Below are 25,108 nucleotides of genomic sequence, written 5' to 3'. Positions count from 1 at the left end.
TGGCCACTGCTGAGTTTTCCAAATTTGCTGGCATGTTGAGTGCAGTACTTTAACAGCATCATTTTTTAGGATTTTAAATAACTCAGCTGGAATTCCATCATTCCACTAGCTTTGTTCATTATAATGCTTCCTAAGGCCTACTTGACTTCACACGCCAGGGTGTCCAGCTCTAGGTGAATGACCACCTTCATGATTTTTCAGATCTTTAAGACCTTTCTTGTATTGTTCTGTGTATTCTTGCCACCTCTTCTTAATCTCTTCTGCTTCTGTTAGGTCCTTGCCATTTCTGTACATTATTGTGCCCATTTTTGTATGAAATGTTCCCTTGATATCTCCAATTTTCTTGAAGAGATCTCTGGTCTTTCCCATTATATTGTTTTCCTGTCTCTTTGCATCGTTCCTTTAAGAACAACTCAGACTTATGTTGGATCACATACAGAATTAGATGGTCCCCCTCCCTGCTTTCTTTTCTCCAGGATTTTCATGCACCCTCTCCTCCATGTACCCCCAAATGTGAGTTTATATGACCAGAAAGATGGATATCTTTCAGTGTCAGCCTTTCATTGTAGAGTAGTTCCCTGAAGCTGGGGCCATCTTCAGGGCAAAGTTTTTTAAAAAAAAGAGAGAAGAAAATAAAAGAGATTCTCCATATTCTTGGGAGTATGGTTCTTCTAGGAGGAGAGAAACAGGTTTTCTCTTGAGTTTTAAGTGTCCAAGCTACCATAGTTGGTAGTAGTATTGCTCTGAAGCTAAAAAGAGAAAACAGCAAAACTCAAGGATTTCCCCCATACCTTCTGGTGTTCAGGGGTCCCTTTCTCTAATTTTCTCGATAAAGCTAGGAAGGGTTTCTCCTGAAGCTTTTGGTATCGTGCCCACTGTGCAGTTCTAGGTTTAGGCTTAAGGTCAAAGCTGGAAACAAAAACAGTAAGAGCAAAAAACTGAACCAAAAAGCCCAAGCAAACCATGAGACTCACTTACTGCAAGGTTGTTACTTAGAGTTTAGTTTCAGTCCCCAGTTTACCTGCTATTGTTTACTTTTTAGATTACTCAGGTAGCTTTTAAAAAATATTCTACTAGAGTTTTTAGTTGTAATGAGTGGAGAACTAGCTATAGATAGTTCACTGTGTCATGGCTAACCAATATTTTTTTCCCCCTTTAATTCATTTTGAAATGATTCTTTGCAGTGCCATATAAACATCATTCTTTCAGACCTCATAGCTCAGGGTTAAAAATTAGTGTTCTTTTTATTTTTTTATTGGTATGGGAATACAGTAAAGTCTAAGCATTGCAGGAGCTGAATGCCATTGCTTACCCCCCCACCCCGCCCGAATCTTCTTTGCTTACTTGTATGCAACTTATTCTGTTTTTCACGCCCAAGCTTCCAACTTTGACCGACAAGAGAAGAATAGGTTTTAGAAGAGCTGAGAACAGGCAAAACATACAGTTTCACATAGTTAAATAATCCTTAAAGGTGTAGCTATTAAGGTGCTTTTGCTAAAATCTGAGAAAGTATTTGACGACTAGTGGGATTACATAAAGCAAGGCCTTCAAAGAATGAGGATGCCATAACTGTGTCCGAAAAGTACTCTGAGAGCCTGGACTTGGTCCTAACCCTTAGGAAACTGGAAAAGGCATCCAGTTTCTTTTATGGCTTGGTAGGTGTTGCTGCTAATCTGTAAGAATTTAAATCACTGACTAATAAGATTTTGTTTGATTTTTGTTTTCTAAGAGGCAGGATTCATTCTCTGTCTCGTCCTCTGTGCTCTGTTCTTGACAGAGGATGAGATGGTTGGAGGGGATCACTGATTCAATGGACATGAATTTGAGGAAGCGCTGGGAGATGGTGAAGGACAGGGAAGCTTCGTGGGGTTGCAAAGAGTCAGACACGACTGAGTGACTGAACATCAACAAGGATTCATTTTTCTTATATGTGCCCTGAGAACCCTTTATCAATCCTTAATTTCTGTCTCAGCCTCTGGTAAATATTAACTGCTCAACAACATTTAAAGAATACATCTCAAACTAAACCTGTTCAATACATTTAAACAGAACCACTTTCTAAGATAGTTCATTATTACATAGATTTAGGTATATGTTCAGGTCAAATAATATTCTCTGAACATTGTAAGTGCATATAAAGGCTAATTGAATAAAATGCCCTGCAAAATGAGCGTTCATTCTGTCCTTTAAGATAGACTAGCACTGTCCTCCTGAATTGTCTAGATAAGACATACCTGTTATAAAGGATATATTTGCAGAAGGGAAAAATATAAAGCAAGATACAATGAGACAGTGAATAATTGTACTAAAATAGCTAAAGAAAGCAACATTTTGGGTCAGGATCTATGTCAAAATAAAGACTCCTCCGATGATTAAAACAGAATGGTGCCAAATACTATTCTGAAAGCTGTTAACTCTGAGAGAAGAGATAGGGCAAGATTGGCTTCAGTAGTGGGCGTCAGTCCCCATGGCCTGCAGTCACTCTCTGCAGTTAATGCACGGTCACTGGCCTGCACACTCCCCTCTGGTGCCACTGCACGAAGGGCTTCATCCTCTCCCCACAGAGGACACATAGACACATAGTAATGGGGCTGGCCAGCTACCCTATGACACACACTTTTCGACAGAACCGAGGAGGACACCCTGAGGCTAAACAGGAAAGTGTATTCCCATACAAGGTGGTAAGTCCAGTACAGGCTGGGAGGACTTTTAGTAGGAAATGTTCCAGACCCAGGGCCTAGCAGGGGTGAAAGATGGTATGCGCACGACTGCCTTTCTCAACACATTCTTTGTTATCTCCTGTAGAAAGTACACATATTGCCTCCTAAATTGAATCAGATCAAACCTCTCGATCTAATAACTGGTTTACAGGAAATATACAGGACAGAGGAACATGTGAAATGACATGCAGTCTTCAAATCCCAAATGTGGGAAACTCTATGGGAAAAACAACCCAGTTTCTTCAACAAATAAACTCTAAGGGGCAGGGAAAGGTATAACTTACAGATTTTAAAAGAGACTTAAGAGACAGACAACCAAATGCAATGTGTGTATCTTGTTTATATCCCGATATGAATAAAACCATTGTAAAAAGAGACAGGGAAATCTGACTGCAATCTGTTTGTTAGTTTACATTGCTGTGTAACAGCTTACTCCAAAATGTATTCACTTCTTAAAGCAGTAAACCATATTGTGTAGTGTCTGTGGTTCAGGAATCTAGGAGTGGCTTAAAGGACTCAGAAGGCTGCATTCATCTCACAGTTTCATGAGAAGGAGCCACCACCCAAATGGAAGTTGTGAGATCCAGTTCCTTCTCTGGCTATTGACTTTAGTCCTTGGCTCCTCTCTGTTGGCGGGGTGCCTCCCTTGGTTTCCTGCATAGGCTTCTGCAAAGGACATCCACAGCATGGCAGGCTGGCTTCCACAAGAGAGAAGCAGCAAGAGAATGAGAGGATAAGATGGAAGCCAGTGTCTTCTTGTAACCTAACCTCAGAGGTCACATCCCAACCTATTTGCTGTGTTTTGTTTATAAAAAGAGTCGCTGGATCCAGTCCATACTCAAGGATAAGTACCATATACAAGGGTATAAATACTGAGAGCCATTATAGAGGTTGCTTACTATAGACTATATAAAGTTTAATAATATTAAGTAATGATTAGCTTTTTTAAGTATTTAGTTTTGACTTTTTTTAAAGGTATGATTATTATGGTTATAAAAGAGTCCTTATCTTTTAGAGTTGAATACTGAAATATTTCCAAATTAAATGGAATAAGATGTTCAGGATTTGCTTTAAAAATAATCTAGTAAGAGACTCACAATGGGTGCAGAGGATTGCAAGGGTTATAGAGGAAGCAATAATGGCTGGGTGCTGATAATTATTGCACCCAGATGGTGAGTGTACTGTAGTCTTTTATTTGTTGTTATTTGTAATTTTCCATAAAAAAGTAAATGAATAAAAAAAAACAAACCATCATTCCAAATCATATATTTATGCCTTAGTACATTGTTACATTCTTGGATTCTGGGAAGATTTTAAAACATTTTTTTTAATTGTGGTGATATATATATATATAATATAGAATAGCATTTTAACCATTTTCAAGTGTATAATTCAGTGACATTAAATACATTCGCATTGTTGTGCAGCCATCACTACTAGTTATCTCTGGAATTTTTTCATCTTCCCAGATTGACACTCTGTGTGTGATAACTCCCTGTTCTTCCCTGCCTTCAGCCCATGGCAACCACCATTCTACTTTCTGTTTCTATGAATCTGATTACTCTCTGTACCTCGTGGAAGTGGAATTATACCTTGTTCTTTTATGTCTGGCTTTTTTCACTGAATATGATGTCTTTAAGGTCTATCCATGATGTAGCATGTACTGGTATTTCCTTTCTTTTTAGGCTGAAAAATATCCCACTGTATGTAGGTTCCACATTGTCTATCTACTCGTCTGTCAATGGACACTTGTCAGCGTCCTCCTTTTAGCTGTTGTGAATAGTGTTCCTGTGAACATAAGTGTACAAATTCAGGTCTCTGCTTTGAGTTGTTTTGTGTACATACACAGAAAAGGAATTACTAGATCAAATTGTAAATCTGTGTCTAATTTTTTGAGGACCCACCATACTGTTTTCCACAGTGGCTGTACCAATTTACATTCCCACTTCAATGTACAAGAGTTCCAGTTTCTCCATATACTTGCCACACTTGTTATTTTTGTTTTTTGCTTGTTTATTTGTTTTTGGTTTGTGTGAAGTGGTATCTCATTATGGTTTCCCTAATGCTTAGTATTGTTGAGCATTTTTTACGTTGCCAAGAGAAATATCAATAACCTCAGATATGCAGATGATACCACCGTTATGGCAGAAAGCAAAGAGGAACTAAAGAGCCTCTTGATAAAGGTGAAAGAGGAAAGTGAAAAAGCTGGCTTAAAACTCAACATTCAGAAAACTAACATCATTACAGCCAGTCCCATCACTTCATGGCAAATAAATGGGGAAACAATGGAAACAGTGAGAGACTTTCTTTTCTTGGGCTCCAAAATCACTGCAGATAGTGACTGCAGCCATGAAATTAAAAGATGCTTGCTCCTTGGAAGAAAAACTATGACAGACGTAGGCAGCATATTAAAAAGCAGAGATATTACTTTGCCAACATAGATCCGTCTAGTCAAAGTTATGGTTTTTCCAGTAGTCAGGTGTGGATGTGAGAGTTGGACCATAAAGAAAGCTGAGCGCCAAATAATTGATACTTTTAAACTGTGTTTTTGGAGAAGACTCTCAAGAGTCCCCTAGACTGCAAGGAGATCAAACAAGTCAATCCTAAAGGAAATCAGTCCTGAATGCTTGTTGGAAGGACTGATGCTGAAGCTGCAGCTCCAATACTCTGGCCACCTGTTGCAAAGGGCTGACTCATTGGAAAAGACCCTGATGCTGGGAAAGATTGAAGGCAGGAGGAGAAGGGGATGACAGAGGATGAGATGGTTGGATGGCATCACTGACTCGATGGACACGAGTTTGAGCAAGCTCTGGGAGTTGGTGATGGACAGGGAAGCCTGGTATGCTTCAGTTCATGGTGTCGCAAAGAGTCGCACATGACTGAGCGACTGAACTGAACTGATTTTTATATCCTCTTTGGAGAAGTGTCTATTCAAATCCTTTGCCCATTTTTTTCATTCTTTAAAGATTTTTTAAACAGAAGAAATTCTTAGTAACATCCTTAGAATGATATATAGCAGCATGCTTAGAATGCTCTGCTTAGTAGCATCCTTGCCATGATAGATCTTTGCTGTTTTTGTCCCTCACCAGATCTGAAGCTTCTTGAGAACAAGGACTATCTTTTCTCTTTACCTTTGTGTGAATCCAAACCTTAAAGTTCTGTAATTTATGTTCCGAAAATATACACTTGAATTTAACCCTGGGATCTTGGTGAATGAAAAAAACCCACCAGCACTGGTTCCTTCACATCACCTCCTCATTTCATTTCTGTTCAAAAACTATATTGATGTTTGCCCCTTACTCCAAAATATCCAAAAATAGCAGAGTATTTATTTAAAAAGAACATGAGCACACGAATAAGTCTTAATTTTCATCTTGGATAAGATTTTTAAACTTATTTTTTAATTGAAGGATAATTGCCTTACAGAATTTTGTTGTTTTCCGTCAAACATCAACAAGAGTCAGCCATAGGTACACCCATGTCCCCTCCCACCCAAAGCTTCCTCCCATCTCCCTCCCCATCCCACCAGTCCAGACTGTCACAGAGCCCCTGTTTGAGTCCCCTGAGTCAAACAGCATGTTCCCGTTGGCTGTTTTACACATGGTAATGCCAGTTTCCACGTTGCTCTCTCCACACATCTCACTCGCTCCCTCCTCACACTCCCTATGTCCATCGCTTCTCCATGTCTGTTTCCCCATTGCTGCCCTGCAAATAAACTCATCAGTACCATCTTTCTAGATGCCATACATATGCATTAGTATGCGATATTTATATTTCTTTCTGATTTATTTCACTCTGTATAATAGCCTCATTAGAAACTGACTCAAATGCACTCCTTTTATGGCTGAGTAATATTCCACTGTGTATATGTACCACAGCTTGTTTATCCTTTCATCCGTTGATGGGCATCTAGGTTGCGTCCATGTTCTAGCTATTGTAAATAGTGCTGCAATGAACAATGGGATACATGTGTCTTTTTCAGTTTTGGTTTCCTCAGGGTATATTCCTAGGAGTGGAATTGCTGGGTCATATAGTGGTTTTATTTCTATTTTTTTTAAGCAATCTCCATACCATCTTCCATAGTGGCTGTATCAATTTACATTCCCACTGGCAAGATGGTTCCCTTTTCTCCACACCCTCTCCAGCATTTGTTGTTTGTAGAATTTTTGATGATGGCCATTCTGACTGGTGTGAAATGGTATCTCATTGTAATTTTGATTTGCATTTCTCTAATAATGAGCAATGTTGAGCCTCTCGTCATGTGTTTTGTTAGTCATCTGTATGTCTTTGGAGAAATGTCTGTTTAGGTCTTTTTCTAGTTTTTGATTGGGTTTTTAGTTTTTCTGGTATTGAGTTGTATGAGCTGCTTGTATATTTTGGAAATTAATTCTTTGTCGGTTGTTTCCTTTGCTATTATTTTCTCCCATTCTGAGGGTTGTCTTTTCACCTTGTTTGTAGTTTCCTTTGCTGTACAGAAGCTTTTAAGTTTCATTAAGTCCCACTTATTTATTTTTGCTTTTATTTCCATTACTCTAGGAGGTGGGTCATAGAGAATCTTGCTTTGATTTATGTCATCAAGTGTTCTGCCTATATTTTCCTCTAAGAGTTTTATAGTTTCTGGTCTTACATTTAGGTTTTTAACTCATTTTGAGTTTATCTTTGTGTGGCATTAGGAGGATGCATGGTGGCTCAGATGGTAAAGAATCCGCCTGCAGTGTGGAAGACTGGGGTTCGATCCCTGGGTTGGGAAGATCCCCTGGAGGAAGAAATGGCAACCCACTCCAGTATTCTTGCCTGGAGAATCCCCATGAACAGAGGAGACTGGCGGTCTACAGTCCATGGGGTCGGAAACAGTCGGACATGACTGAGTGACTGAGCACATGGCGTTGGGAAGTGCTCTGATTTCATTCTTTTACACGTAGCTGCCAGTTTTCCCAGCACCACTCATTGAAGAGGCTGTCTTTGCCCCAATGTATACTCCTGCCTCCTTTGTCAAAAATAAGGTACCCATAGGTGCATGGGTCATCTTGGATAAGTTTTAATTTAAAGACTATATTTCTGAAAAAATGCATTGATATAGAATATTAATAGTGGTATAATTAGGAATTTTAGCAAATTTAGTTATAATTTTTATGAGTAGTTTACATTGAACTATGTTAAAAGTTTATTCACTTAATCATTTTGCAATGCATACTGTGTATCGTCACATTGTATAACTTAAACAATATTATATGTCAGTTACATCTCTGTAAAACTGGAAAAAAAAACTTAAATGACAGTTGAATTGTTAGTCTTTGTTTAAGAAACATTATAACATCTATACCTTCTTTTTTGTTTATGAAAGGTTGCTTTTTAATCAAGACAAGTCTCTTAGATCTGAGTTCAGTCTCCATGCCAGTAAAGGTGAGAAATAATTCTTTTCACTAAGTAGTCCCTTTAATTTTCCAAGTATTATTATTCTGTTAACTTCTTTTATATTTAGTCTTATTCTTTAACTTTACACAGAATAAATTTCTTACAGACATCTGTAATAGATCTTAAGATCTGTTATAAGAATAGCAATGGGGTTTGTAACTTCTGGAAGATGTTTATGACTCCTAAAGAGGGCTACAGATAATGTGGAAGTAGCACTGGAAAGCAATTCTCCCCCCAGAGATCTCCCACTTAACCCTCGAACTTTCCTATTTGCAAAGTGAATAATACTTTTTAATAATCAGTCTGATTCTTTCAGACTAAAATTGAGGTACAAGTATCCTTGGTATATATTTTTTAAAAAGAGCCTTTCACTTACAAATTCTCCAGACCTCCTGAGTCCACTTCTAGATCAATATTTACACTTCCAGAAAAATCTATCACGGATTGTTGCAGTTCAGAAAGATCAATTTTTCAGAAAGCCATTCAAACAGTGGGTTATTTCCCTTTATGATTCTTCCTGTGAGCCATTTTTTATTGGAGAATATCTGGAAATAGGTGTAGGATGGAAGGAAAATATCCTAACCATCATGGAACTCTTGTGTATATGCACTTGTGCCTAGGTATCCGTGGGGGACTGTTTGCAGGAGCATCTGTATGCACCCAAACCCCAAGTCCCGTAGTTGGCCCTCCATATCTGTGTACTGCCCGTTCACAGACTCCACCAGCTGTGAATTGTAAACACAGTACACGATTTCATGTATGGTTGGTGGAATCTGTGGATGACAAACTCATGGATGTGGAGGGCCGAATGTATGCCCATTAAAAAACATACTTGTTTAAGTGAACTGTGTTTAAGGTAGTTCAAACCCCTTGTTATTCAAGGGTCAGCTGTAGTTCACAAAGTCTTCACTGTACATCATCTCACCTGATACCCCAATGGCAAATTACAGTTTGATCTTGGAACAGTTTTTCCTACATGTAATTGGAAGGGATATTGTGTAATATTGGTCTCCAAAATGTATTCTTATGATGTATAGAATGCCACTAGGAAGAAGTTAGATATCTGTTTCAATATTCCAACAAAGTTTTTTCCCTTTTCTTCCCTTCCCTTTTCCAAATGGTGGATAGACCTTAATTATTTTGCTAATTATTAAAAGTATAACATTTTTTAAAAGTATAGTATTATATAATGTAGAAAGTGAAAGATCCCATCGCCTACTTTTCTCTGTTAATTTAGCACTTAACAATTGCCAGTGTTTAGTATTTGTGTTTTTTTCTAGACATTTGTTTACCAATAGAAATATGTTTTTTAATAATTAGTATTGTCCTACATATATTTTTTCTTTGTTATATCTACCTCAGCCTGTTAAATTGCTGCCTTTATTCCATTATATGAATGTACCTTTACATAATGATTTGATAATGTTTGATGTTTCTCAGTATGTTTGCCTACTTTTCTGATTATTTCCTTAGAATAAGCAGCTAAAATTAATTTGATTTTTAAGGATGAACACATGTCAGATTTTGACATATACTGCCTCCTATAAAAGATGACTTTTTTTCTCTAGATCCAATGCAGGACATATGCAATCTTTGCCAAACTGGTAAATAAAATGTATCTATTTATTTTGTTTTGCATTTTTGAAGAGTACCAAAGTTAGGCACATTTTAATCTTAACCATTTACAGTTTTGTGTGTGTGTGTGTATCTGTGAGTGAATTGCTTTGGGTCATTGTTAAAGCAGAGCAATAACACTGTTGCAAATGACCTGGGATTGTATTTCATTTTAGGTGCATCTTCTCCAGAGATTCAGTTTAGATTCAGATTCAGAGAGGATCCACGGGAGCAAATGAGTATAAATCAAACGATGCTTATTCTTATTGAGGATGCAGTCTTACAGGTGTGTACAATACTGATTAAAAGCATGCTTTTTAAAAATTAGTAATGCTATTTGAAATAAGGGCAAATTACTCATGATTAATTCTTCCTGCTATTGTTTTGCTTTTCTTTCTTTCTTACTCATTTTTTTCCCATTTCTTAGCCAGTCAGTCTGTTTCTTATGTAAAAGTCAAATGTTTTAGGCTCTTTTTCTTTTATTTATTTCTCTTCCTGATAGAAATGTGGAATTGAGAAGGTTAAAATAGGCTAAAATAAGATATAATAATTAACGGTTTTCATCTCCATTGTATGTTAGATACTAATCTGTGTGGTATAATTTGAGATACAGGCCACTGAAAGACCCCTCTATTGTCCTGTGGGTGTGTGTGTGTGAGAGAGAGAGTACATGTGTGCAGGCATACACTTATATACACAAATTTTCAGTTGTTTCTTTTTAATGCAGTTACCATGGGGAAAAGTAAGGGATGATTCATTTAGCACCTTGCCATAAATAAGTTAGCTAACCAGAGATAAATACAGAGTTTAAGGAATGGAAGAGAGAATACATGTATTTTAATAGCAGAAATTGACATCTGTTTCAAAGAGTGATCATGAGGGTTTCTTTGATATTGTACCTGGGAAGGTGTGTAACTTGTATAACTAGTCAAAAGAGAAAAATACAACACCAAATATTTTTTTAAAGGCTGGAGATGCCTGTATTTAGTTTCTAACAGTTTGTTTAAATATCAGTTTTATAACTTCTGAATTAAGAAGAAAAAAATTTTCCCCTTTAGCTTTATTAACTGTGAAATGGGAAGTAAAAATTTAATTTTTTCTCTTTATTTCAGAAACATTTATTATGGGAATGTTGTACTTGTACCTCAGAATGGTAATTTTGAAAGCTTGATTATCAAACCTATTTGGTAATCAAATCAATTTAAAAATATAGACTCTCAGACTCATGTTTGAGTAGAACCTAGGACTCTCCATTTTTCAAAAACCTCCCAAGAAATTTTTAATAATCAGCTAGATTAAAACAATTGCCTTAGAGGACTATCTTTCAAATATTTTTTCATCAGATTGTAAATCAGCTATCTGCTGACCGTGGGCTTCTTAAGAAGGTTAAATGAAGTATTTGGTATTTGTCCTTTTCTTGCCTTCATAGAATTTCATTGGTAGTAAAATAGGTACCTTCTTTAACTTTCCCCTGCCTCTCCCCCATTTTGTTATAACAGTAAGTTAGGCCATGTTATCAAAGTGTTAAACATCTGTAGCAAATTTTAATTAGTGTTTTTTTTAATTGACAGATACTGCTACTTTCACAGTTTTTAATTTTATTCTTTGAAAGTAAAACTTTAGAAATGTAACTTACATGTGAGAGATAGTGATTTTATCAAGTAAATAGACCAGGAAAGGCACTCGTCTCTTTAAATAACTTCCCAAAGTTAATTTAAAGAAAAAAAATATGTATTGTTTCACAACTTGAATATGTATTGCTTCAAAACCTGATGTTAAGTAAATTCTAAATAAATCAGTTACTAAACAGATTTCTAAACAAAATTTTCGTTAAAACTCAGATATAATACTGACATTTCAACTTCAAAACAATTTTAGAAATGATGAGATTGGGAATGACATATATACACCACTATGTATAAAATAGATAACTAATGAGAACCTACTGTCTAGCTCAGGGGAACTCTACTCAGTGATCTGTGGTGACCTAAAAGGAAAGCTAATCTAAAAAAGAGGGGATATATGTATACATATAAGTGATTCACTTTACTGTACAGCAGAGACTAAAACAGCATTAAAGTTATAGTAAACATATAGTAAAGCAACCATACTCCAATAAAAATTTTTTAAAAAAGAAATGGTGGAACATTTTAAGTAAGGGCAAACTATGAAGATGATAATGAGAATCTTTGATTTGACAAGTACCATGCTAATTTTTAAAAACATAAGAAGTGTTTTAAAATATCTCATACTCATCATTTTTGTTGGGTCTTGCAGTACATTTTCTTGTTCTTTATAGGTGCTATAAGGCAAGCAGTTTTTAAATTTTACATAGAAATTTTAAAAATTTGGTTTAGAGAGCTTATTAGTATGTCTGGAGAGATAATTGGAGACATTACTATCAAAATTAGAAGGTATAATAGTTAATTTTACATGTTGACTGGGCCATTGGGTACCCAAATAGTTAGTCAGACATTATTCTGGGAGTTTCTTTGAGGATGTTTTTGAATGAGATTAACATTTAAGTTAGTGGATTTGGGTAAATCAGATTGCCCTCCGTAATCGAATGGGCCGATTATGGATGAGAGTGGGTTTCATCCATCCAGTTGAAGGCCTGTATAGAAGAAAAAGACCAGCCTCCCTGAGCAAGAGAGAATTCTCCAGTAGAGAGCCTTTGGACTTTATCTCTACTGTCAGCTTTCTTGGGTCTTGAGCCTGATAGCCCACATTGCAGATCTGGACTTGCCAGTTTCCATAATTACATGAGCCAGTTAGGACACATCTATTACTCTGTATATACATATCCTATTAGTTCTGTTTCTCTGGAGAACCCTGACTAATACAGTAGGCACCATTGATCTTACTATTAATATAATTAACTTTTAATCATGTGGAAGATGCTTGTTTGACAGGGATTAGTGATTAATCCTGTGATTATTACCATTAAACTGCCTCTTCCATCTTCTGCTCTCTGAAATGCTGTCTAAGAGTTCTGAATCAGGTTTAATTTCACTTTTCCTTTCCATTATGCAGTTTCCACTTTCCACCCTTATCCATATGCAAGGTGAAATCAGTTAAAATGAATGTTAGATAGAACCTTTGCCTGGACAATCCCATGGACGGAGGAGCCTGGTGGGCTGCAGTCCATGGGGTCGCTACGAGTTGGGCACGACTGAGCGACTTCACTTTCACTTTTCACTTTGCTGCATTGGAGAAGGAAATGGCAACCCACTCCAGTGTTCTTGCCTGGAGAATCCCATGGACAGAGGAGCCTGGTGGGCTGCCGTCTATGGGGTCACACAGAGTCGGACACGACTGAAGCGACTTAGCAGCAGCAGCAGAGAGAACCTTTAAGGAGAAATGAACAACCACAGGCTTGTTTGACAGTTGTGTAATGGAAGAAGGATCATTGTTGGCAAAGCCAGAGGTTACAGAGATTATGTGTATATTAATATGTACTATAAAGTCTTTTTAAAAAATTATTTTATTGAAGTGTAGTTGATTTACAATGTTGTTAATTTCTGCTGTACAACAAAGTGATTCAGTTATACATATATACATATATATATTTTCTTTTTCATATTCATGGTTTATCACAGGATATTGAACATAGTTCCCTGTGCTATATAGTATGACTTTGTTGTCTGTCTATTCTGTATATAGTAGGTTGCATCCTGCAGGGTCTTTTTAAGCCCCAGGAGAAGGTAGCGTTCTCTCTTACTAGCTGCCTCTCTTAAGGCATGAATAGCTGGACCAGTCAAATTCAGGGTGAGTTTGTAAAACTTAGGGAACTCCTTGACTCTACTGTGCTGATTATTAATGTCTTTGGTATCTTTTTCCTGACTCTAACCCATCCTGACCTTCTTTAATTCTTAGGGTCCTAGAATTGCTGTCTCTGCCCAGAGTTGCAGTTGCTTAGGATTATTTTGGAAAGAAATAGGATGAAACCAGGGCCTTGGCTCCTAACTCAGCCAGAGTAAAGACAGGTCTCATTCAGTGTTTAAATTACTTTGTGTTTAAGTTGTATTTAGATACTACTCCAGTGTTCTTGCCTGGAGAATCCCAGGGATGGGGGAGCCTGGTGGGCTGCCGTCTATGGGGTCACAAGAGTCGGACACGACTGAAGTGACTTAGCAGCAGCAGTGGAGTTTAGGACTTCCCAGGTGGCACTAGTGGTAAAGAACTTGCCTGTGCAGGAGACATAAGAGATGTGGGTCTGATCCCTGTTTGGGAAGATCCCCTGGAGGAGGGCGTGGCAACTCACTCCTGTATTCTTGCCTGGAGAGTCCCATGGACAGAGGAGCCTAGAGGGCTATAATCCATAGGGTTGTAAAGAGTCTGATACAACTGAAGTGACTTAGCATGCGAGCATAGTGCAGTTTAAAATGAACGTTTTATCATTTTGTAACTCAGAAGCAATGTAAAGATGGTACCATATATCCAGATCAGTCTAAAAGACAGTCATGTGGGTATTTAAAAAAAAAATTAAAAAAATATATAGATAACCAAATTTCACTACCTCAGTGTGAGAGAAAGGTATTTTAAGTAAATGTTATCAATAATTCATCAAGATCACTAAAACACTACAGGAATGTGTATTCTGTTCTATGGAATGTGAGGATAGTTTGAGGATAGACATCTCATGCCTTATGGAGAGCCAAGGTTGATCAGACTGACCTGGTTGGCCAGGCTCCCATTTCTTTCCCAGTAATCCATTATTCAGTTGAAGAAGATCTCAGATAGTAGAATACTGTTTTTTGGTTAAGGATGTATAAACAGACTTGTTCCTTTTTCAAGTACTCTTCAGTTCAGCTCAGTTCAGTTCAGTCGCTCAGTCGTGTCCGACTCTTTGCGACCCCATGAATCACAGCATGCCAGGCCTCTCTGTCCATCACCAACTCCCGGAGTTCACTCAAACTCATGTCCATCGAGTCGGTGATGCCATCCAGCCATCTCATTCTCTGTCGTCCCCGTCTCCTCCCACCCCCAATCCTTCCCAGCATCAGAGTCTTTTCCAGTGAGTCAACTCGTCGCATGAGGTGGCCAAAGTATTGGAGTTTCAGCTTTAGCATCAGTCCTTCCAATGAACACCCAGGATTGATCTCCTTTAGAATGGACTGGTTGGATCTCCTTGCAGTCCAAGGGACTCTCAAGAGTCTTCTCCAGCACCACAGTTCAAAAGCCTCAATTCTTTGGCGATCAGCTTTCTTCACAGTCCAACTCTCACATCCATACATGACCACAGGAAAAACTATAGCCTTGACTAGACGGACCTTTGTTGGCAAAGTAATGTCTCTGCTTTCTAATGTACTATCTAGGTTGGTCATAACTTTCCTTCCAAGGAGAAAGCGTCTTTTAATTTCCTGGCTGCAATCAGCATCTGCAGTGATTTTGGAGCCCAAAAAAATAAAGTCTGACACTGTTTCCACTGTTTCCCCATCTATTTCCCATGAAGTGATGGGACCAGATGCCATGATCTTCGTTTTCTGAATGTTGAGCTTCAAGCCAAACTTTTCACTCTCCTCTTTCACTTTCATCAAGAGGCTTTTGAGTTCCTCTTCACTTTCTGCCATAAGGGTGGTGTCATCTGCATATCTGAGGTTATTGATATTTCTCCCGGCAATCTTGATTCCAGCTTGTGCTTCTTCTAGCCCAGTGTTCCTCATGATGTACTCTGCATATAAGTTAAATAAGCAGGGTGACAATATACAGCCTTGACGTACTCCTTTTCCTATTTGGAACCAGTCTGTTGTTCCATGTCCAGTTCTAGCTGTTGCTTCCTGACCTGCATACAGGTTTCTCAAGAGGCAGGTCAGGTGGTCTGGGATTCCCATCTCTTTCAGAATGTTCCACAGTTTATTGTGATCCACACAGTCAAAGGCTTTGGCATAGTCAATGAAGCAGAAATAGATGTTTTTCTGGAACTCTCTTGCTTTCTCCATGATCCAGCGGATGTTGGCAATTTGATCTCTGGTGCCTCTGCCTTTTCTATAACCTGCTTGAACATCTGGAAGTTCACGGTTCACATATTGCTGAAGCCTGGCTTGGAGAATTTTGAGCATGACTTTACTAGCATGTGAGATGAGTGCAATTGTGCGGTAGTTTGAGCATTCTTTGGCATTGCCTTTCTTTGGGATTGGAATGAAGACTGACCTTTTCCAGTCCTGTGGCCACTGCTGAGTTTTCCAAATTTGCTGGCATATTGAGTGCAGCACTTTCACAGCATCATCTTTCAGGATTTGAAATAGCTCAATTGGAATTCCATCACCTCCACTAGATTTGTTCATAGTGATGTTCTCTAAGGCCCACTTGACTTCACATTCCAAGATGTCTGGCTCCAGGTGAGTGATCACGCCATTGTGATTATCTTCATCATGAAGGTCTTTTTTGTACAGTTCTTCTGTGTATTCTTGCCACCTCTTAATATCTTCTGCTTCTGTTAGGTCCATACCATTTCTGTCCTTTATTGAGCCCATCTTTGCATGAAATGGTCCCTTGATATCTCTAATTTTCTTGAAAAGATCTCTTGTTTTTCCTATTCTGTTGTTTTCCTCTATTTCTTTGCCTTGATCGCTGAGGAAGGCTTTCTTATCTCTCCTTGCTATTCTTTGGAACTCTGCATTCAGATGCTTATATCTTTCCTTTCCTCCTTTGCTTTTTGCTTCTCTTCTTTTCACAGCTATTTGTAAGGCCTCCTCAGACAGCCATTTTGCTTTTTTGCATTTCTTTTCCGTGGGGATGGTCTTGGTCCCTGTCTCCTGTACAATGTCACAAATCTCCGTCCAGAGTTCATCAGGCACTCTATCTATCAGATCTAGTCCCTTAAATCTATTTCTTACTTCCACTTTATAATCATAAGGGATTCGATTTAGGTCATATCTGAATGGTCTAGTGGTTTTTCCTACTTTCTTCAATTTAAGTCTGAATTTGGCAATAAGGAGTTCATGATCTGAGCCTCAGTCAGCTCCTGGTCTTGTTTTTGCTGACTGTATACAGCTTCTCCATCTTTGGCTGCAAAGAATATAATCAATCTGATTTTGGTGTTGACCATCTGGTGATGTCCAAGTGTAGAGTCTTCTCTTGTGTTGTTGGAAGAGGGTGTTTGCTATGACCAGTGCGTTCTCTTGGCAAAACTCTATTAGCCTTTGCCCTGCTTCATTTTGTGCTCCAAGGCCAAATTTGCCTGTTACTCCAGGTGTTTCTTGACTTCCTACTTTTGCATTCCAGTCCCCTATAATGAAAAGGACATCTTTTTTGGGTGTTCGTTCTAAAAGGTCTTGTAGGTCTTCATAGAATGGTTCAACTTCGGCTTCTTCAGCATTGCTGGTTGGGGCATAGGCCTGGATTACTGTAATATTGAATGGTTTGCCTTGGAAATGAACAGAAATCATTCTGTCGTTTTTAAGATTGCATCCAAGTACTGCATTTCGGACTCTTTTGTTGACCATGATGGCTACTCCATTTCTTCGAAGGGATTCCTGCCCACAGTAGTAGATATAATGGTCATCTGAGTTAAATTCACCCATTCCAGTCCATTTTAATTCACTGATTCCTAGAATGTCTATGTTCACTCTTGCCATCCCCTGTTTGACCACTTCCAATTTGCCTTGATTCATGGACCTAACATCCCAGGTTCCTATGCAATATTGCTCTTTACAGCATCAGACCTTGCTTCTATCACCAGTCACATCCACAACTGGGTATTTGTTTCGCTTTGGCTCCATCCCTTCATTCTTTCTGGAGTTACTTCTCCACTGATCTCCAGTAGCAAACTGGGCACCTACCGACCTGGGGAATTCCTCATTCAGTATCCTATCATTTTGCCCTTTGATACTGTTCATGGGGTTCTCAAGGCAAGTATACTGAAGTTGTTTGCCATTCCCTTCTCCAGTGGAACACATTCTGCCAAGTACTCTTAGTTAATGCAAGTTAAACCTTCTTTTACCTCTCACACCCTACCCCCAACAGGTTTTTTTTTAATGTCTGCACTTGAATTACCTGGAAGGGGCAGGGGGAAAATGTCACATGAATCAACAGCACAGATAGTGATTTGTACCCCTTAAGAAAGAATGGATTGAGTGTATCCTTATATTTTGATAATCAACAAAGGAACAGCTCCATTACCCATTATATTCTGAGGTATTATCTCTTGAGGAGTGTTTCTGCCTATGGAAGAGGGAAAAAATCAGCAGTTAGGAGCAAACTTCCTTCTTACTTGCTCTCTTATCTTTTACATTTTCCTTGTGTGGGTAGGAGCAAAGGAATAATTAGCCCTCAACAGGAAAATTCACTGGTCCTCTAAGTGGGTGTTACAGATGCTGAATTAATTGCTTTGTGAAGACTCAGAAATTATCTAGTGAATATATAAATATGTGTGTGTGTGTGCGCATGCGTGCACATGTGCCTGTTCAGTCATGTCTGACTCTTTGTGACCCTATGGACTGTTGCCCACCAGGCTCCTCTGTTCATGGGATTCTTTAGGCAAGAATATTGGAATGAGTTGCCATTTCCTCCTCCAGGGAATCTTCCCAAACCAGGGATCAGACCCACATCTTCTGCATTGGTAGGTGGTTTCTTTAACAGTGAGCCACCTAGGAAGCCAAGTATATAAGTATACCCTGTTTAATTAGACCCTGGTGCTGGGAAAGATTGAAAGCAGGAGGAGAAGGGGACAACAGAGGATGAGATCGTTGGATGGCATCACTGACTCAATGGACATGAGTTTGAGCAAGCTCTGGGATTTGGTGATGGACAGGGAAGCCTGGCATGCTGCAGTCCACAGGGTCACAAAGAGTTGGACATGACTGAGTGACTGAACTGAACTGTTTAATTAATCCTTGGGACTTTCTAAGTTTACTTCTTAAAATTCTTTCTTTGATGTGGGTCTCTGAAGTTTTTATAAAGTCTGCTTAGGAAGTATGTATGTTTGGAACCAGTGTAATAACCTTGAGCAGTGTAAAGATGCACTATCAATAAATAACAGTGAACACTAATTGGAGAGGGCTTCCCTGGTGGCTCAGCTGGTAAAGAATCTGCCTGCAATGCAGGAGACCCCGGTTTGATCCCTGGGTTAGGAAGATCCCCTGGAGAAGGGAAAGGCTACCCACCCCAGTATTCTGGCCTGGAGAATTCCATGGACTGTATGGTCCATGGGGTCGCAAAGAGTCAGACGCGACTGAGCGACTTTCGCTTTGACTAAATGGAGAACATTGAAGTTCTCACATTACTTTGTGTTTTCTTGTTATTATGACTGTCAGTGATCAAAAATAGTTTGGAAGTTCAGGCTAATGGCTTTATTTTCAGAAAGCTTTATTATTGATCATAGAAACAAATGTAGACGGCCCCCCAAAGAGAGATCTTTTTCTAAAGATTTTCTTTGATTCTAATAAGATATTTAAGGTAAGGATTTCTTTTAAAGCGATGAAATCCAGTGTGCTGTGAAATCTTAAAATGGAAGCATTTTATCAGAGCATTTTAGCTTTTTTGAAAGGGACACAACAACTTCAGCTTTTTGGGCATGACCTGAGAATTGAGTAGAATCCATTAAACATTTAACACCGTGACACTGAGATTGTATGATTTTTGGCCCTCAGGAGAAATATAGAACTCAGAACCTGACAAGAATGTCTCATCAGAACCATTATGGATTAATGAACTAAGAAAAGGAGAAAACTAGGAATTAAAAAGAAGGAACACTCCCTTTCTCTACCTAAGTTCCACAAATTCTTTTATAAAAAGAAATTAAGACAAAAACTAAACATAAGGGCCAAAGCCATAAAACTCTTCGAAGAAAATACAAGGAGAAAGTATCACGACATTCTCTTTGGCAGTGATTTCATGCATATATATGAAAACATAAGCAACCAAATAAAAATTAGGTAAGCTAGACTTCATGAAAATTAAAAACCTATCTGCATCAAAGGGCACTGTGAACAGAGTGAAAAAGTAATTTGAAGAGAGGGAGAACATGTTGATATATGTAAATCATAAATCTGATTAGAGACAGATGCACAGAATATATGGAAACTCATAGCAGCATCTAACTACGTGACTAAAAAATGGGAATTCCAATTGAGCTATTTCAAATCCTGAAAGATGATGCTGTGAAAGTGCTGCACTCAATATGCCAGCAAATTTGGAAAACTCAGCAATGGCCACAGGACTGGAAAAGATCAGTCTTCATTCCAGTCCCAAAGAAAGGCAATGCCAAAGAATGCTCAAACTACTGCACAATTGCACTCATCTCACATGCTAGTAAAGTCATGCTCAAAATTCTCCAAGCCAGGCTTCAGCAATATGTGAACCGTGAACTTCCAGATGTTCAAGCAGGTTATAGAAAAGGCAGAGGCACCAGAGATCAAATTGCCAACATCCGCTGGATCATGGAGAAAGCAGAAATCTATTTCTGCTTCATTGACTATGCCAAGGCCTTTGACTGTGTGGATCACAATAAACTGTGGAACACTCTGAAAGAGATGGGAATCCCAGACCACCTGACCTGCCTCTTGAGAAACCTGTATGCAGGTCAGGAAGCAACAGCTAGAACTGGACATGGAACAACAGACTGGTTCCAAATAGGAAAAGGAGTACGTCAAGGTTGTATATTGTCACCCTGCTTATTTAACTTATATGCAGAGTACATCATGAGGAACCCTGGGCTGGAAGAAACACAAGCTGGAATCAAGATTGCTGGGAGAAATATCAATAACCTCAGATATGCAGATGACACCACCCTTATGGCAGAAAGTGAAGAGGAACTCAAAGGCCTATTGATGAAAGTGAAAGAGGAGAGTGAAAAGGTTGGCTTGAAGCTTAACATTCAGAAAACGAAGATCATGGCATCTGGTCCCATCACTTCATGGGAAATAGATGGGGAAACAGTCGAAACAGTGTCAGACTTTATTTTTTGGGGCTCTAAAATCACTGCAGATGCTGATTGCAGCCATGAAATTAAAAGACGCTTTCTCCTTGGAAGGAAAGTTATGACCAGCCTAGATAGCATATTAAAAAGCAGAGACATTACTTTGGCAACCAAGGTCCGTCTAGTCAAGGCTATGGTTTTTCCCGTGGTCATGTATGGATGTGAGAGTTGGACTGTGAAGAAAGCTGATCGCCGAAGAATTGATGCTTTTGAACTGTGGTGCTGGAGAAGACTCTTGAGAGTCCCTTGGACTGCAAGGAGATCCAACCAGTCCATTCTAGAGGAGATCAATCCTGGGTGTTCATTGGAAGGACTGATGCTAAAGCTGAAACTCCAATACTTTGGCCACCTCATGCGACAAGTTGACTCACTGGAAAAGACTCTGATGCTGGGAGCGATTGGGGGTAGGAGGAGACGGGGACGACAGAGAATGAGGTGGCTGGATGGCATCACTGACTCAATGGACATGAGTTTGAGTGAACTCCGGGAGTTGGTGATAGACAGGGAGGCATGGCATGCCATGCCTGTGGTTCATGGGGTCGCTAAGAGTCGGACACGACTGAGCGACTGAACTGAACTGAACTGAACTGAAAAAATGGGCAACGGACATAAATAGACATTTCAGTAAAGAAGGTATGGGGAATTCCCTGGTGGTCCAGTGGTTACAACTTGGGGCTTTCATTGCTGGTCTTGATTCTACCCTTGGTCTGGGAACTAAAGTTCCACAAGCTGTGTAGTGCAGCTTAAAAGGAGAGAGAGAGAGATGTACAAATGGCTTATAAACACATGAGAAGGTATTAAATATCTTTAACCATTAGGGAAATGCACATCAAAACCCTGATGAGATTCCATCTCACATGCCTTAGGATGGCTGTTAGCAAAATAAAATAACAAGTATTGACGAGAATGTGGAAAAATTGAAATTCTTGCCCATTGCTGGTGGGAAATGTAGAATGGTGCAGCAGCTGTGAAATGTGGTATGGTGATTCCTCAAAGAATTAAACATGGGATTACCATGTGACTGAAAAACTCCTCTTCTGGGTATATACCCAAAATAAGTGAAAGCAGGGACGTGAAAATATGTTTGTCCACCCACACTCACAGAAGCATTGTTCACAGTAGCCAACACATGGAAGCAACCCAAGTGTCCCTTGATAGATGAGGAGATAAATAAAATGTGGTACGTATGAACAATGGAATATTATTCAGCCTGAGAAAGGAACAAAATATTGATACTTGCTACAACATGGATAAATCTTGAAGACATCACAATAAGTAATAATATTACTTATTATGAGCCAGTCACAAGAGGACAAGTATTACATGATTCCTTTCATATGAGGCACTTAGGCACATTCATAGAGACAGAAAGTAGAAGCATGGATGCCAGGGGTTGGGAGAAGGGTAAATGGAAAGTTATTTAGATATGGAGTTCCAGTTAGGGAAGATCAAAAAGTTCTTGAAATGGAGGTGATGATTTGCATCAGTGGGGCTGTACATAATATCAAAGGACTGTACATTTTAAAGTGGTCAAAATGGGAGGAGCATGGGAAGATGGCGGAGGAATAGGACGGGACGACCACTTTCTTCCCCACAAAATCAGCCAAAGAACATTTGAACGCTGAGTAAATCCCACAAAACAACTTCTGAATACCGGCAGAGGACATCAGGCACCCAGAAAAGCAGCCCATAGTCTTTGAAAGGAGGTAGGAAATAGTATAAAAGATAAAAAGAGAGACAAAAGAGGGAGGGAAGGAGCTCCGTCTCGGGAAGGGAGGCTTAAAAAAAAAAAGAGAGAAGTTTCCAAACACCTGGAAACACTGGCAAGTGGAACCTCAGAGGGCCACATAACTGGGAGACAAAAGACATAAATAATTAAAACTCACAGACTAAGTGCCCAGAGGAAACTCTCAGCGGAGAAGCGGCGCAGACGCCCACGCCCCCTAGTAGCAGGCGGGGGCTGGGCAGGGAGGCACGGCGGCGGCGACGCTTAGAGGGAGAAAGGTGGCAACGCTTAGAGGGAGAACCGGACTTGAACACCCCAGGGCAAACTGAGGGCGTGAACTTAAAAAAGCAGATGCTGCAGCTAAAAGGTGAAAAGGCTACGAAAAGCCGGTGAAAAGGCTACGAAAAGCCGGTGAAAAGGCTACGAAAAGCCGGTGAAAAGGCTACGAAAAGCCTGTGAAAAGCCCCAACCCAGGACTCTGCCAGCCGCGCCCACAAAACAGGGCGCTGAGCGGAGCAAGCTGGCAGCGGGTGGCCCATTCTTCAGCCCCCGCCGACACAGGCAGGGAGGGCGGCCAGCACCGGAAGGGGCAGCCACGGCCCCGGAGAGGCTTCCCGTGCCAAGCTGCAGGTAGGCTTCCTTGCTGGCCAGGACTTCTCGGGTTTGGCCAGTCAATATCTGCCTGAGAAAGTGCGCCGGTTGTACTCCCAGAAAACCGAGCAGCAGGGACTGGGAAGGCAATAAGTTGCAGCGACCACGCTCGCCAAACGCCTGGTCACCTGAGCTGCTCGGACCAGGGAAGGCACAAAACACAGGCCCAACCAAGTCTGCACCTTTGTGGAGTACCCGAGGACCTGAACCTGAGCCTCTCAGACCTGGGAAGTGCATGCAGCCCAGAGCCGGCCTCGGACAGCTCCTGGCAGAGCAACCTAGAGCCTAAGCAGCATAAACAGGGAAAGCACACACGCCTCGAGCAGGAGCATTCCCAGTGTAGCCAAGACACTGTGAGTACTCCCCACAGATGCCAGGGATATTTGTTAGCTGCATTCCTCCCTCCCCACAGCAGGACTGAACAGGTGAGCCAGGAAAAAAAAAAAGAGTGTCCACCACCGCATCCTGGTGTCAGGACGTGAATTAGACACTGAGGAGACCAGAAAACAGAAGAGCTTTTTCAACAGAAGGAACTGCCTTGGAAGTAACAGAGGGAGAAGCCTTGAGCCTACTGCAAGAATAAGACTGAAAACCAGAGGCAGAGGCTTAAGGCCAAATCCTGAGAACACCAGAGATCTCCTGTTCCAGAGAACATTAATTGATAGGTACTCATCAAATGCCTCCATACATACACTGAAACCAGGCACCACCCAAGGGTCAACAAGTTTCAGTGAAGGACATACTACGCAAACTATCCAGCAATACAGGAGAATAGCACTGAGCTTCAATATACAGGCTGCCCAAAGCCACTCCAAACCCACTGACATCTCAAACTCATTACTGGACACTTCCTTGCACTCCAGAGAGAAGAAATCCAGCTCCACCCACCAGAACATCGACACAAGCTTCCCTAACCAGAGAACCTTGACAAGTCACCCATCCAACCCCACACACAATGAGGTAACTACATAATAAAGAGAACTCCACAAACTGCCAGAAGACGGAAAAACCACCCCGAGCACAGCAATATAAGCAAGATGAAGAGGCAGAGAAATACCCAGCAAGTAAAGGAACAGGATAAATGCCCACCAACACAAACAAAAGAGGAAGATATAGGGAACCTACCCGACAAAGAATTTCGAATTTTAATTGTGAAAATGATTCAAAATCTGGAAAGGAAAATGGAGTTACAGATAAATAAACTGGAGAAAAGGATGAGAAGGTGCAAGAAATGTTTAATAAGGAATTAGAGGAAATAAAAAAGAGTCCATATACAATGAATAATGCAATAGATGAGATCAGAAACACTCTCGAGGGAACAAACAGTAGAATAACGGAGGCAGAAGACAGGAAAGCGAGCTAGAAGATAGAATGGTAGAAATAAATGAAACAGAGACGAAAAAAGAAAAAAGAATTAAAAGAAATGAGGACAATATTAGAGACATATGGGACAATATTAAATGCCCCAACATTCGAATCATAGGAGTCCCAGAAGAAGAAGACAAAAAGAAAGACCATGAGAGAATACTTGAGGAGATAATAGTTGAAAATTTCCCTAAAATGGGGAAGGAGATAATCACCCAAGTCCAAGAAACACAGAGAGTCCCTAACAGGATAAACCCAAGGCGAAATACTCCAAGGCACATATTAATTAAATTAACAAAGATCAAACACAACAAATATTAAAAGCAGCAAGGGAAAAACAACAAATAACACACAAGGGGATCCCCATAAGGATAACAGCTGATCTTTCAGCAGAAACTCTTCAGGCCAGGAGGGAATGGCAAGACATACTTAAAGTGATGAAAGAAAGTAACCTACAGCCCAGATTACTGTACCCAGCAAGGATCTCATTCAAATATGAAGTAAAAATCAATAGCTTTACAGACAAGCAAAAGCTGAGAGAATTCAGCATCACCAAACCAGTTCTCCAACAAATACTAAAGGATCTTCTCTAGACAGGAAACACAGAAAGGGTATATAAACTCGAACCAAAAACAATAAAGAAAATGGCAACAGGATCATACTTATCAATAATCACCTTAAACATAAATGGGTTGA

The 25,108-nt window shown here is 39.8% G+C and overlaps 1 protein-coding gene across 2 annotated transcripts in view; it reads left to right on the top strand.

Annotated features, from left to right (window-relative positions):
- ANKRD31 (ankyrin repeat domain 31) overlaps positions 1-25,108 on the top strand; it is a 153,937-nt gene that overhangs the window by 5,073 nt on the left and 123,756 nt on the right. For both annotated transcript variants that reach the window (XM_088840339.1, XM_088840340.1), the window contains exons 2-4: positions 8,065-8,123; positions 9,704-9,739; positions 9,926-10,035. In XM_088840339.1, the coding sequence (XP_088696465.1) occupies positions 8,065-8,123; positions 9,704-9,739; positions 9,926-10,035 (205 nt within the window). The remainder of the gene's footprint in view (positions 1-8,064; positions 8,124-9,703; positions 9,740-9,925; positions 10,036-25,108) is intronic.

This window comes from Moschus berezovskii, chromosome 9 (assembly GCF_049115385.1).
Source record: "Moschus berezovskii isolate FMDL1 chromosome 9, NW_MosBer_1.0, whole genome shotgun sequence".
NCBI classification, from domain to species: domain Eukaryota; kingdom Metazoa; phylum Chordata; class Mammalia; order Artiodactyla; family Moschidae; genus Moschus; species Moschus berezovskii.
This window is presented reverse-complemented; position numbering and strand designations above follow the sequence as displayed.